Here is a 12352-nt window from a genome sequence, read left to right as displayed (position 1 = left end):
ACAAGAAAGCCCTGCATGTGCATGCTGCACCTGTGACTGGAGTTGCTCTGTGGGTCGTTTGCTCTCAGGAATCCAGAAGGCTCAAATCACGACAGTTGTAAAGTTTCTTCCTCACAGGAGATTCTTTAATGCAAACAGACATTTAGGGCTGGGTGGGGCTGGGGGATACTGGATATTTTTTTTAGTATTTTTAAGATTCTTCCATATCATAAAATCAGAAAATGTTGTGCCCTTGGGTTGTGAACATATTATATGGCTGAATATTATTTTCTTTTAGCCATTTTTTTCAATTTAAAATCAATCCTTTTGTCTTTCATTTTATTGGAAAATAAGGGAACATTTGCATTTCTAATAAATTCTGGAGAACTCTAATGGTTGTTTTTTCCCTAATTTAAGTGAAACGATTGAAGGTAAAGAGCTTTCCAACTTTCCACTTTTTGCAACACCATTTTTATATTTTCCAAGTGTTAGAAACTTGCTCAAAAGATGATGTGTTTTTCTGTTAGGTCGGAGTGAGAGCCGAGGTGATAGACTGAGGTGACTGCTGAAGTTTGATGTAGAATGGCATTAGCTCCATAGTATCACAAAATGATGTCTTTTTGAAAAAAGTTGTAACTATTTATTGAGGGTTGCCAAGCACTGTCCTAATGCCTTTACAGGCACTTTATTTAATCCTTGAAACAACGTGACCATGAGTTAGTGACCATCATGATTCCCATTTTACAGAAAGGAAAACTGAGGCACTGGCAGGTCAGGACCCGCTCAGGTCACAACTGTGTCACTCTGGCCGCACTTATATCCTGCACGCAGCTGTCTCCTACTCAAGAGCCCACTCGGTTCCCCAGCCATCTCTACTACACTCAAATGATGTGTTTTTTAATGAGTTAATTCTAATTATGTTAGGGAAGGTGTGCCTTGACTGGCTACTGACTGGTAATAACGTCTCTTTTTTCAGTAGAAGAACTTAGTATATACAAACTCAGTGTAACAAGGTAGAACTTTCTTACGCTTACTGGATTAATTTCAACAGCCTTTGACTTCTTCTAACCTTGATTTTAACCTAGAGGTTACTGATGGTCATTTTAACGGATAAAACAATTGGCAAGAGAAAAAGACAACCAGATTCTTTCCCCAAATGCATATAAATACAGTCACGCACCGCATAACGCCATTTCCATCAATGACGGACCGCATTTACAACGGTGGTCCCATGAGATCAGTATAGTATCAGTACCATAGTAGCCTAGGTGAATAGTAGATTATACCATCTAGGTTTGTGTAAGTACACTTTATAATTTTTGCATGACGATGAAATCACCTAATGATGCATTTCTCAGAACATATCTCTGTCATTAAAACAATGCATGACTTTATAGTGAATTTTTCTTAATGTGTAAAAACATTCTAACCTATGAAAATATTGAAGATAAAGTGTCTGTTACACATGAATCATCTTCAGATTCCCACATCTGTTTATAGAACAAATAGGAAAGACCCAGACTGGCGTTTCCAGTTGTTTCTACAAACTACTTCCCAATTAATATTATAGATTATATGGTGTGACGAGGCGGCAAACTTTTATCACACAAGCTACAGTTTATTGATTTTCAATACAAGTGGAAGAAAAGCCACTCATACACTCCCTCAGCTTCCTATGGAGGGTGAATAATGATCCTTTTTGTGTCCATATTCATTTCCACAGAACTCTACCTGAGTAAGGAGGATCTAAAAAAACTTTACGATTTTGAAGAACAGTGTGTGGAAAAATACTTCCATGAGAAGATGGAAGGCCTGAATTGTAGTTGTGAAGAACAAATCCGAGTGACATCAGAGAGGTAAAAGATATATATATATTTGCCACCTCCAAACTGCTATCTAAACCTGACTCTACTCGAATGTCTAAAAAAAAACTAGAAAGATCTACTTTCAAAACCCAGAGGATAGTGTTCTTTAAAATTTTCTCTAGTGGGATATGATATTCATGCAGTCAGTGCACATTTATTAGCATCTACTGTGTTCCAGATAGTCTTCTAGTTACTGGAGATAAATGGTGAATAAGAGACAAGGGTCCCTGCCATCATAGGACTTACATTGTAGTGCGTGCACATGGAGGGTTGAGGATTAAAAAGAAATATGTAACTTAACGTCAGACAGTAAAAGAATGATGAATAAAGTAGTATAAGAGAAGAGAAAATGATGGTGGCAAGGGGTCTGCCAGAGTTGGGGTTGGGTTGGACCATTTTGGGTAGCCTGGTGGTATGGGAAGGTCACTCGAGGCATTGAGGAGGAGAGACCTGAGGGAGGTGGGCCAGGCAGAGACATGTGGTGGGATGGCACACCTGGCTGAGGGAACAGCCAACTCGGACAGCAAGGGGTGTCCAGGAGCAGCGGTAGGTCGGGAGGAGGATGAGTGCAGGGCGCTGGTTGCACCGGGAGTCACCGAGTTCCCCCGGCGCCTGACTGGCAGTTGTGCCGTGAAATAGATGGCAGCTTCACTGCAGTATGTGAAGGGCGAATAGAAGTGGAGACAGCAGTTATAGAGAGCTTTTGAATGATGTTTTCCTGTGAAGGGAAGCGGGGGGAATATGGAGACAGGATGAGTTCTTTCATTCTATTTGATGTGGAGATAACAAAATAAATGTGTTTCTTCCTGGAAATGACCCACCAGCAAGGGAGAAACTGCAGGAGCAGGAGGGAGGAGGCGATTTGCTGGAGTGAAGTCCTCGAGAAGGGGGTTAATGGAGGACTTTCCCCCCAAGCAGGGGGCCGGGAGGGACTCTGAGCAGTGTGCCAGGGGATGAAGCCAGGGTGTGGGAACGTGGTTCTCATGGCAGTCACGGCTGAGGGTGCGTGGGGGTGCGTGTGATTCTGGGCAGCCGGTGCAGGGAGGCCATTCAGAGGTTCGCGGAAAGAGAAGTTGTTTTGGAGAAAGTGAATGTATGCAGTAACTCTGGCAGGATCAAAGCTATTGCGGATGTGCTGCTAATTGTGGGTGCAGCATTGTGTTAAAATATCCAGGACGCCATGTGATTATATGCATTTCAAAAATTTAGATATAGTTGACATATTTGTTTCAGGTATACAACAGAATGATTTAATACTTGTATATTTTGCAAATTGATCACCACAATGTCTAGTTAACATCCATCACCTTACGTAGTTATAATTTTTTTTCCTTGTGATGAGAACTTTCAAGGTCTACTCTCTTACCAACTTTCAAATATAAAATACAGTATTATTAACTATAGTCCCCATGATTATATGCACTTTTTAAAACACGGAGTTGCTTTTGTAACTGGAAGCAAGTTGACAGAAGATAAATGTGTTCCTTCATTTTCGAATATTGGTGGACCTGACTATAAAATGTTATGCCTAATGATGCATGTATTTTTTCTGATGTCCACATAGATAGTGAATCCTTAAATATGGCCTTATTTAAAACTGAACCACATTAAAAACTTTCTAAATGGTTCATTATGGGCCTATGTCATATTTCCAGACTTATCTATTGATACCCCATTTATGTAAATATGTTTAGGTAGCTGCTTGATTGAATTTCAGATTAAATTTTAATATTGAGAAAAAATTGAATATCAAATAAAGATTTGTGAGCCCATAAAATTCAGACCCTATTATTTTACTTGCATAATATCCTTAGGCCATAGCTCTGTGAGCTTCCCATTCCCTCTTCCACACATTCTGCCTTCTTTGTAGCTGTACTCTGAGTCCTGTGGGCCAGCCTGGTTCTCAGTTTTGTATGAAACATACACCCAGATAGGAGTTTACAGAGCTGGGATGAAGTCCTGCTTCTGTCACTTACTGGCTATTTGTACTTGGGTGAATGTACTCTGGGTCTTCGTTTTCTTATATGTAAAATGGACACAAAAATAGACCTACCTCTTAGAGTTGTTGTGAGGATTATGTGAGATAATGTAGATGGACTATGTGGTAAGGGTGCAATGAAAGTTATCTATTATTATGTAAAAATGGGCTCCAAAATTTGTGAGTATAATTTCTTTTAAATACAAATTCCCTTCCAAACCTTAAGAAAAAGGGAAAATAAGATGGATCAAGATAGCTCCCCTCCCACCCCCAGTTATGAACTGGGACAAGGTCATGGAGAGCCCCTTACTTCACACTGTAAACTATGGAAGGATTTCCGGTGGGCAGTGACATGGACAGGTTTGCCTTCTAGGCAGATTCCTTCAGTTACTGTGTGGATTTGAGGCGTCAGAGTTGGAAGTAGGGAGACCACTCGAGAGATCTATGCAGCAGAAGGATGAGTCCCAAGGACTGGCCGTGTTAGTGGTGGCGGGATTGAAAAGTGGGTATCTTAGTCCATTCAGGCAATGATAACAACAAAATACCACAGACTGGGTGGTTTATAAACAGCAGAAATTTACTGCTCGCAGTTCTGGAGGCTGGAAGTCTGAGATCAGGGTGCCAGCACAGTCAGGTGAGGGCCCTCTTCCGGTAGCAAACGTCTCGTTGTATCCTCACATGGCGGAAGGAGTTAGGGAGTTCTGTGGAGTCTCTTTTGTAAGAGCACTAATTTCCTTCATGAGGGCTCTACCCTCATGACCTAATTACCTCCTGAAGACCTTGCCTACTAATATGATTACCTTCAGGGTAGGATTTCAACATTTGAATTTTGAGGGGACACAAAAATTCAGACCTAGTAGAAAGGATGAATAAATACATATTTAGAAAGGACAATTCTTGAAGTGAGTTAGGGATCAGATGTGGAGCTAAGGATGAAGATGGAGTCCAGGATGACTTTCAGATCTGTAGCAAGGGTAATTAGGTGAAAGGTGGCGCCACATACAAAATGAATCGGGGAGGCGGAAGCAATGAGGTTTAGATGTGTTGAGCCTGAGATTCTAGTGGCACATTTAGCCAGAGATGTTTGGGAGGCTTGAGATCTGTGAATCTGAAGCCCTGGAGCAAATTTGAACTGGACACGGAGAGTTGGGAGTCATTTGCCTTTTGTAAGAAAATAAAACTATGACAAAGGAAGCAATTATGCTCAGTAAGCAAGTAGAATGAGGGAACTCAGTGGGCTGAGACTTGGACCCTGAGAGGCACCAACACCTATATAATGGATGGAGGAAGAGGAACACATGGAGAAGACTAAAAAGAATTGACCAGATGGGCTGGCCTGGTGGTGTAGTGGTTAGGTTCACGTGCTCCACTTTGGTGGCCTGGAGTTTGCAGGTTCGGATCCCCAGTGCACGGACCTCCACACTGCTCATCAAGCCACACTGTGGCAGTGTCCCACATATAATATAGAGGAAGATTGGCACAGATCTTAGCTCAACAACAATCTTCCTCACAAAAAAAAAAAAGAATTGACCAGAGGAGTATAAGGAAAACTAGGAGAAGGTAATATCATGAGTCAAGTGAATGCAGAGTGAAAATTTGAGAACCAGACATTTACAAACAAGGAATTTAACAACAACAACAACAACAACAATAATAACCCTAGCACTGGTAATCATCATATTTCTCTTGAATTTTTTTGACATTTGAGTAGAGAAGGATTATGAGGTAGATGGGTATATAGCTTCTAAAAATATTCTAGATACTTTCAAGGGCTCTAGAATTTGGTTAGGAAGCTCTGATTTAACTTCAAAACATAATCAATCAATTTTCCCCCTTAATAGAGCTATCTTGCCAGCCCTCTTTTTATGTGGTTGTTCTTGTTGAGGTCATTCTAGGAAGCTCATAAGTGAGGTACGAAGAGAGGGAAGAATGTTTTCCTGTGGTGACTGAGGAGTAATTTAAAGAGGGAGGGAAAGGAGATTAGGAGGCTATTTGCATGTTTGCCTACCTCTAGAGAAGAGATCGCCCATATCCTTATAGAATTGAGTAGTTGTGAAAGTGGAAAAAGAGAACATATTAAGGTTGTTTTATATCTTACTTTTTTTATTTGCAACGCTGGCTGCTTTTTGACCCTAGTCAGCATTTCTCTCCCTCTGTTTTGTGGAGTAAGATATTCATTGGGTGTTTTTCCATATTAAGCATGTATGGGCATGTTGTATTCGGGAAATGCTACATTTTACAAGAAGTTTGACTGCTTTAACATAATGCACGTTGTGACTCAGCAGAGTTATAGTTTGAGCGGGCCCTGTCATTATTTCGCCATGAAACCTTATTGAAGAACACTTGTGAACACCTCCCAGCACGGGAGACGTTGGTGTAATTCTCTTAGCCTTTCATGGAACTCTAGGACCCCCAAAAGAACTCTGCCTAGATCCCTGAGTTGCTGAGAGGTACTGGAGTGCAGTGGTTACTGCCAGGGAGTATGGAGTCAGACCGTCTGGGTTTGAAGCCTCACTGTCACCACCATGTGACTGGTCATGTGACCTGACCTCTTTTCATGAAAAGAATAATAGTGATGGCTACCTCCTAGAATTGTCATGTGGATTCAATAAAATAATAATCTGGAGCCTTTGTAAAATGCCTGGCACATAGTGAGCACTCAGTGGATATTATGATTATCATGATGACTGTAATTATGCTTGTTATAATCTCATTTTAAAATATCTTGTCCAAAGGCCCATAATAAAACAATACTGGTCTTCCCTCCACCCTCAAACCTTGCAAAGAGGAAACTAAACTTATAACAATTTATTTTATGTGTCAGAATGACTGAAAGGCTAGATTAAATTAATGTAGTTGGTGGTTGATGAATATAATTAAAATATGTTTCACGGGACACTAAGCTTTGGAAAATAAGGGCCTATAAAAGCAAGAGGACCTGGTTTGCGGGTGACCAGGTTATTTGTCTAACAGGTCTCTATTGTAGCATGTTACCTGTTGCTGTGAATAGTTGCTGGTTTCTATTGTATCCATTCGCTGCTAATGGAACTTAATGAGTCTCCATTACTGCTGTTCAGACTGTACTGTTTTTGAATTAGATGAAACAGTGCACTAAATGGAGAGGCTCTAATTAAGCATATTTGGAAGGGACTATACATATATTTTGTGCTCTTTCCCTCATCATCCTTGCCAATTCTAGTTTTGCAGGTTCTAGAGGTCAGGAAGCATTTATTAAGCCTCTGTTGAGTCATAGAAGTTGAATTCTATAGCAGAAGCAAGAAAGAGAGGGTTCCACCCACATAGATGGCAATATAAATGGAAAATACCACCCTCTTTATTCTTTAATTCCTATCTGCAAAGTCTTCAGAGGGAAGAAGTGGAAGGTTTCTCAATCCGTGTGACTTGAGATGTATTCTAGAGAGGGGATGTCTTACACTCTTTCGGGAAGTGTTTGCTACAGCTGAGTGCTAACCTCTTCGCACTGTGATCACTGCTTCTTCCAGCCCCAAAGAAGACAGGGGATCATTGTTTTATTTCTATGCGTGGTCATGTCAGCTGTGAAACTGTTGATTAGATTCCCTCCCTTGCTGTTTTTCTCTTTGTTCCTGTTGATAAAAGATTTCCATTATTGAGAAACTGGAAAGTATACTTCCTCCTCCAAATAAAAGAATGAAACAGGGGAAGCAAAGAAAGATGAAGCAAGGTCATAAGCTAGAGGCCACTGTGAAAATTTTGGTCTTTTTCCATTTAGTCTTCTATATATTTTTAGTTAAAGTTATACGTTTGTATTTTGTAGCCCACCACACACACCCAAAACATTTCTTCAAATAATTAAACATTCTTTGTAAAGATATTTTATCTCTACTTACAAAGTTTTAATACCAAATTTAAAAGTATGTAATGCAGAACACAGTGGACATCCACATCCCCACCCCTACAAGAAATAGACAAAGACAATTACTATCAGCCATATAAGTATGATTTTTTTTTATTGAGATAAAATTGGTATATAACATTTTATAGGTCTCAGGTGTGCAACGGTATAATTTGATATTTGTATATACTTCAAAGTGATCATCACCCACTGTAAGTCTAGTTTCTACTCATCACCATGTAATTGAGCCCCTTCACTCATTTCACCCACCTCCTAATCCTTTTTGCCTCTAGTGACCACCAATCTGTTCTTTGTATCTATGAGTTTGTTTTTGTTTGTTTGGTTTTTTTATATTCCCCATATACGTGAAATCACATGGTATTTGTCTTTCTCCATCTGACTTTTAATGGCTGCATAGTATTCTCTCTTATAATGGAATGAATATCTGTCTGCCTTAGCAGAGTGAAATTTCAACTTCTTTGTATATGTTGCCTGATTGAATGTCTTAATGTTGCATCCTTGCCAATATTGAGTAATTTTAATCTTTTTTTTAATTTGCCGGGTTAAAAAAATGTTGTAACAATGTAGATGAGCTCACCGTTGTCTCAACTTTCATTTCTCTGCTTACCTAATGAGATTGAATATTTTACCATGTTTTGTTATCTTTCATATTTTATCTTTCGTGAATTATCTGTTCATGCCCTTTGGAATCTTTGTAACTTTTTTCTTCAACAATTTGTAAAAGCTTTAGATTTATTAAAGGATACAAACACCTTATCTTATTTGTTAGAATAATTTCCAATTTATTTTTTGTTTTAAAATTTTGTATTCTATTTTCAGGTGTATGAGTTTCCTTTTATGTAACCAAATCTGATATATTTTGTAATTGATTCTATTGACTGTTAAGTTTTGATAACTGTGTTAGTTTCCTAAGGCTGCCATAATAAAGTACCAAAAACTTGGTGTTTTACAACAGCAGAACTTTATTGTCTCTCAGTTCTGGAGGCTAAAAGTCCAAGATCAAGATGTTGACAGGGCCATGCTCTCTCTGATGACTCAAGGGGAGGATCTTTGCTTGCCTCTTCTAAGCTTCTGGTGTTTGCTGGCAATCTTTGGTGTTCCTTGGCTTGTAGATATGTCACTCTAGTCATAGGGTGGTCTTCTCCCTATGTATCCTCACATCATCTTCCCTCTGGGTCCAAATTTCCCCTTTTTATAAGGATACTAGTCATACTATTACCAAGCCCAGGTTCATTTTTGACTTTTGCCCAGAAAACCAAACACTGAGATGACAAGATTGCAGCAGAGAGAGGGTTTAATCACAAGGCAGCCATGTGAGGAAGTGAGAGAATGAGTATCAGATCCACTTCTCTGAAAATAGGGACTCAGGGATATTTATGGGGTAGGGGTGCAAGGTGGTCTGAAATGTGGAGATAGATGATTGGAGGTGAGGAGAGGTGAGGTAATTGATGATCTGTGCAAGTGTAGTGAGACTTCATGCCTCTTCATAGGATGTGTGTTCATAGGATGGTGGCATTAGCATGATCTGAGGGTGGAGTGTTTAGCCTCTTGAAGTCAAAAGATCGCTTATTGGACATCTGCATGGGCCCAGTTAATGGGTTGGTGGTCTCAACTGGCCTGAACTGGACAAGGGGTTCTAATTCCTGAAAAACAGCTCAAACTGCAATTACCATGGTGACCCAGGCTCCAGGGAGATGTTATCTATAGGAACCTTGTGGGAGTCAGGTGGCATATTGCCTAAACAGCATAGTTAACAATGGGCAGGGGAACTAAAAGCTATAATCAGTAATTGCAAAAAGGAAAAAAAAAAAACTTTAGTTCCTAGCTACTTAATCATCAATGGCTAGTTATTTGCTGGTTTCCATCCCCCCTATTCTTTCGTCATTCCTCATTCTTGAGGGATTTGGAGTGACGACTGATCTAGCTACTTCCTGCTGAATTGGGTCATAGATCTGGGTTAGAGGAATGAAACTGGTTAGTACTCATTTGGAAATATTCTCTTTTTCCTGGATTCAGGTCGACATTTTGCATTATTCGAATTTTGTACTTTGCTCAACAGTTCCAGAACAACATCTAAAGGCACATTTTATTATCAAGTATCTAACCAGAAGGATAAGAAGTATAGACAATCCAAATTTTAACAGCACCTGAAAAATAGACCTAATCCCAATGGGGTCTCCATCTGCTCTCCAGGTGGGGGCAGACATCTGTTCTCAGTTCCTGATAGTCTTTTCTTTTACTGGATATGCATCAGAGACCAGAGCAATGGCCCTATACCCTGATCTTTCAGTTGTCATTGATGATGGTATCAGAATAGACTTTCTGCCTGGGGATCAATCACATTCCTAAGGAACTCAAAAGAACAAAGTTATCAACTTATAGCAGCTGAGAGGGGCCATAAAATCTACAGAGCATTCAAAGTTACAATATGGCTTCTTTTCTACAATATGGTTTCCCTTATGTCAACCTTGTGTTGAGTCAGTATCAATATGGGCATAGGGCCCACCCTAATGATCTCGTTTTAACTTAATTACTTCTGTAAAGACCTTATCTTCAAATAAGATCATTCGGAGAGTATTGGGGATTAGGACTTTAACATATCTCTTTTGGGGGAAACAAAACAAAACCCATCCCTGTACAGAGATATTTACAGAGATATATACTGATAAATATTAACCAACATTTTCTTTATTCTTTCTTTCTCTCTCATTCTCTAAATGAAATTAATTGTTACATTTAATTTAACTCTACTTGCAATTTACTTTTGTACTTGTACTTGAATAGCTGAAGATGTCCTGTGTTGTTTTTACATGAATCGATAGCTGGACCTCATCATTTTGAGTTAAAGTATTCAAAATAATTTTAAAAATTTGCCTCAGTCTTTCTCTGAATGTAAGTCTCTTAAAATGGGTTTTGTTTGAAACCCGGGGAGCCTGTTTGTACTGTAGACTTGGAACTTTTTTTAAAGATCTATACATTTTTTCTCTAATTACATGTTTGGTTATTGATTCTGTTCCTATCATTCTGATTTCTTCCTCAGGATCTCCTTTCTGTAACAAAATAGCACAGTGCTTGCCAATAGGAAGTGTTCAAATGTTTGTCATGTAAATCAATGAATATATTAATGAAGACAAATGGGCTGATTGATGAGATGATTGCAAGGATAACTAGCAGGAAGCTGGAAATGTGATTCTGAAATAGTAGAGAGAAATAAGGGCTAAAAATGTAGGTTTGTGGTTTTTCCTCATTGGGGTGATAGTGGGAATTATGGGAGTGGGTGAGATCACCAGGGATGAGAGAATATGTTGAAGAGAGAAGAAAGCAGAAGGCATATCTAACTTTGGGAAGCAGCTTAGCCTAAGGAGCGACCTAAAGATGGAAGTAGGACAGGAAAAGAGAAGGCAAATTCCCATTGGCTTAATGTGTTTATTGGTTTTCTCCCTCCTTTCACCATTAGGGTTACAGAGATGTACTTCCAGCTGAAAGAAATGAATGAAAAGGTGTCTTTTATAAAGGACTCCTTACTATCTTTGGACAGCCAGGTGGGACACCTGCAGGACCTCTCTGCCCTGACAGTGGACACCCTAAAAGTCCTTTCTGCTGTTGACACCTTACAAGAGGATGAGGCTCTCCTGACCAACAGAAAGCATTCTACTTGCAGAAAACTTTCCCACAGCTGGAACAATGTCATCTGTGCAGACGTTCTAGGCAACATGGAAATGTGTGGGGAGAAGAAATGCCAGTATTATAGCATGCCCACTTCTTTGCTGCAGAGCCGGGCCAGAGGCTGGCATTCCCCAAGAGTGCGGAGCAGGCCCCTTCTTGAGAGTACAGACAGGCAGAGAGAGACTTCAAACGTAAGAGATGACCAGGAGGAGCAAGAAACAGAAAATAAAATAGTTGCTTCTGGGGTTAACAGGCAACGACGTCGAAAGTATGGCCAGTTTCTCCTGGTCCCTTCTTGTCTAAAGCAAGTTCCTTTTTCAGCAGAAACTGACTTGCCCCTGTCCAGACAATCTGGGAAAGCAGGTACAGATGCACTGGCAACTGAACAGGTTACCCAGAGTGAGGTCCCTGTTCATCTGACTTGGCAGACCCCAGTTGTCTCAGCCCAGGACTCGGTGGCTGAACCCAAGGAGCCATACGAGCCAGTTGCTCAGATACCAGCCAGACAAGACAGGGGAGAACAAGTTATACCCACTTTGGTTTGTACACCTGCACCCATGAAAGTGACCTCCCTCCCTTCTCAAGCTGAGAGCATGCGAACTGGAGGTGGATATGTGAACCTGGCATTTTCGGAAGGTGATGAAACTGGTGTGCTTAGCATTGAGAAAAAATGGCAAACCTGCTTGGCCTCCACTTCTAACAGTGACTGCAATCAGAGGGGACAAGGCCAGAGGCAGGTCCGGGGCAGATCCCTCTCTGATGACTCAACAAGATCGGCCCAGAGTAGTGATTGCTCAGAGGTGGGACCATGGCTTCAGCCAGACACGTCCTTTTGGATCAATCCTCTCCACAGAGACAGGCCCTTCAATAGAAGTCATAGTCTGAGATCCCACAAGGAGGAGAAATTGAAGCTCTATAAGATTAAAAGTAAGAAGTCACATATTTTTTAAACCAGTATTAAATTCTTTG

At 40.3% G+C, this 12352-nt stretch overlaps 1 protein-coding gene across 4 annotated transcripts in view; it reads left to right on the top strand.

Annotated features, from left to right (window-relative positions):
- The window catches only part of TRPM6 (transient receptor potential cation channel subfamily M member 6), a 165585-nt gene that overhangs the window by 117735 nt on the left and 35498 nt on the right, over nucleotides 1–12352 (top strand). For all 4 annotated transcript variants that reach the window (XM_014735413.3, XM_023627203.2, XM_005604949.4 and 1 more), the window contains exons 25-26: nucleotides 1703–1835; nucleotides 11175–12310. In XM_014735413.3, coding sequence (XP_014590899.3) covers nucleotides 1703–1835; nucleotides 11175–12310 — 1269 coding nt within the window. The remainder of the gene's footprint in view (nucleotides 1–1702; nucleotides 1836–11174; nucleotides 12311–12352) is intronic.

The sequence above is a fragment of the Equus caballus genome, chromosome 23 (assembly GCF_041296265.1).
Source record: "Equus caballus isolate H_3958 breed thoroughbred chromosome 23, TB-T2T, whole genome shotgun sequence".
NCBI classification, from domain to species: Eukaryota; Metazoa; Chordata; class Mammalia; order Perissodactyla; family Equidae; genus Equus; species Equus caballus.
The sequence above is the reverse complement of the archived record's forward strand: the minus strand, read 5'-3'. Positions and strand labels throughout refer to the sequence as shown.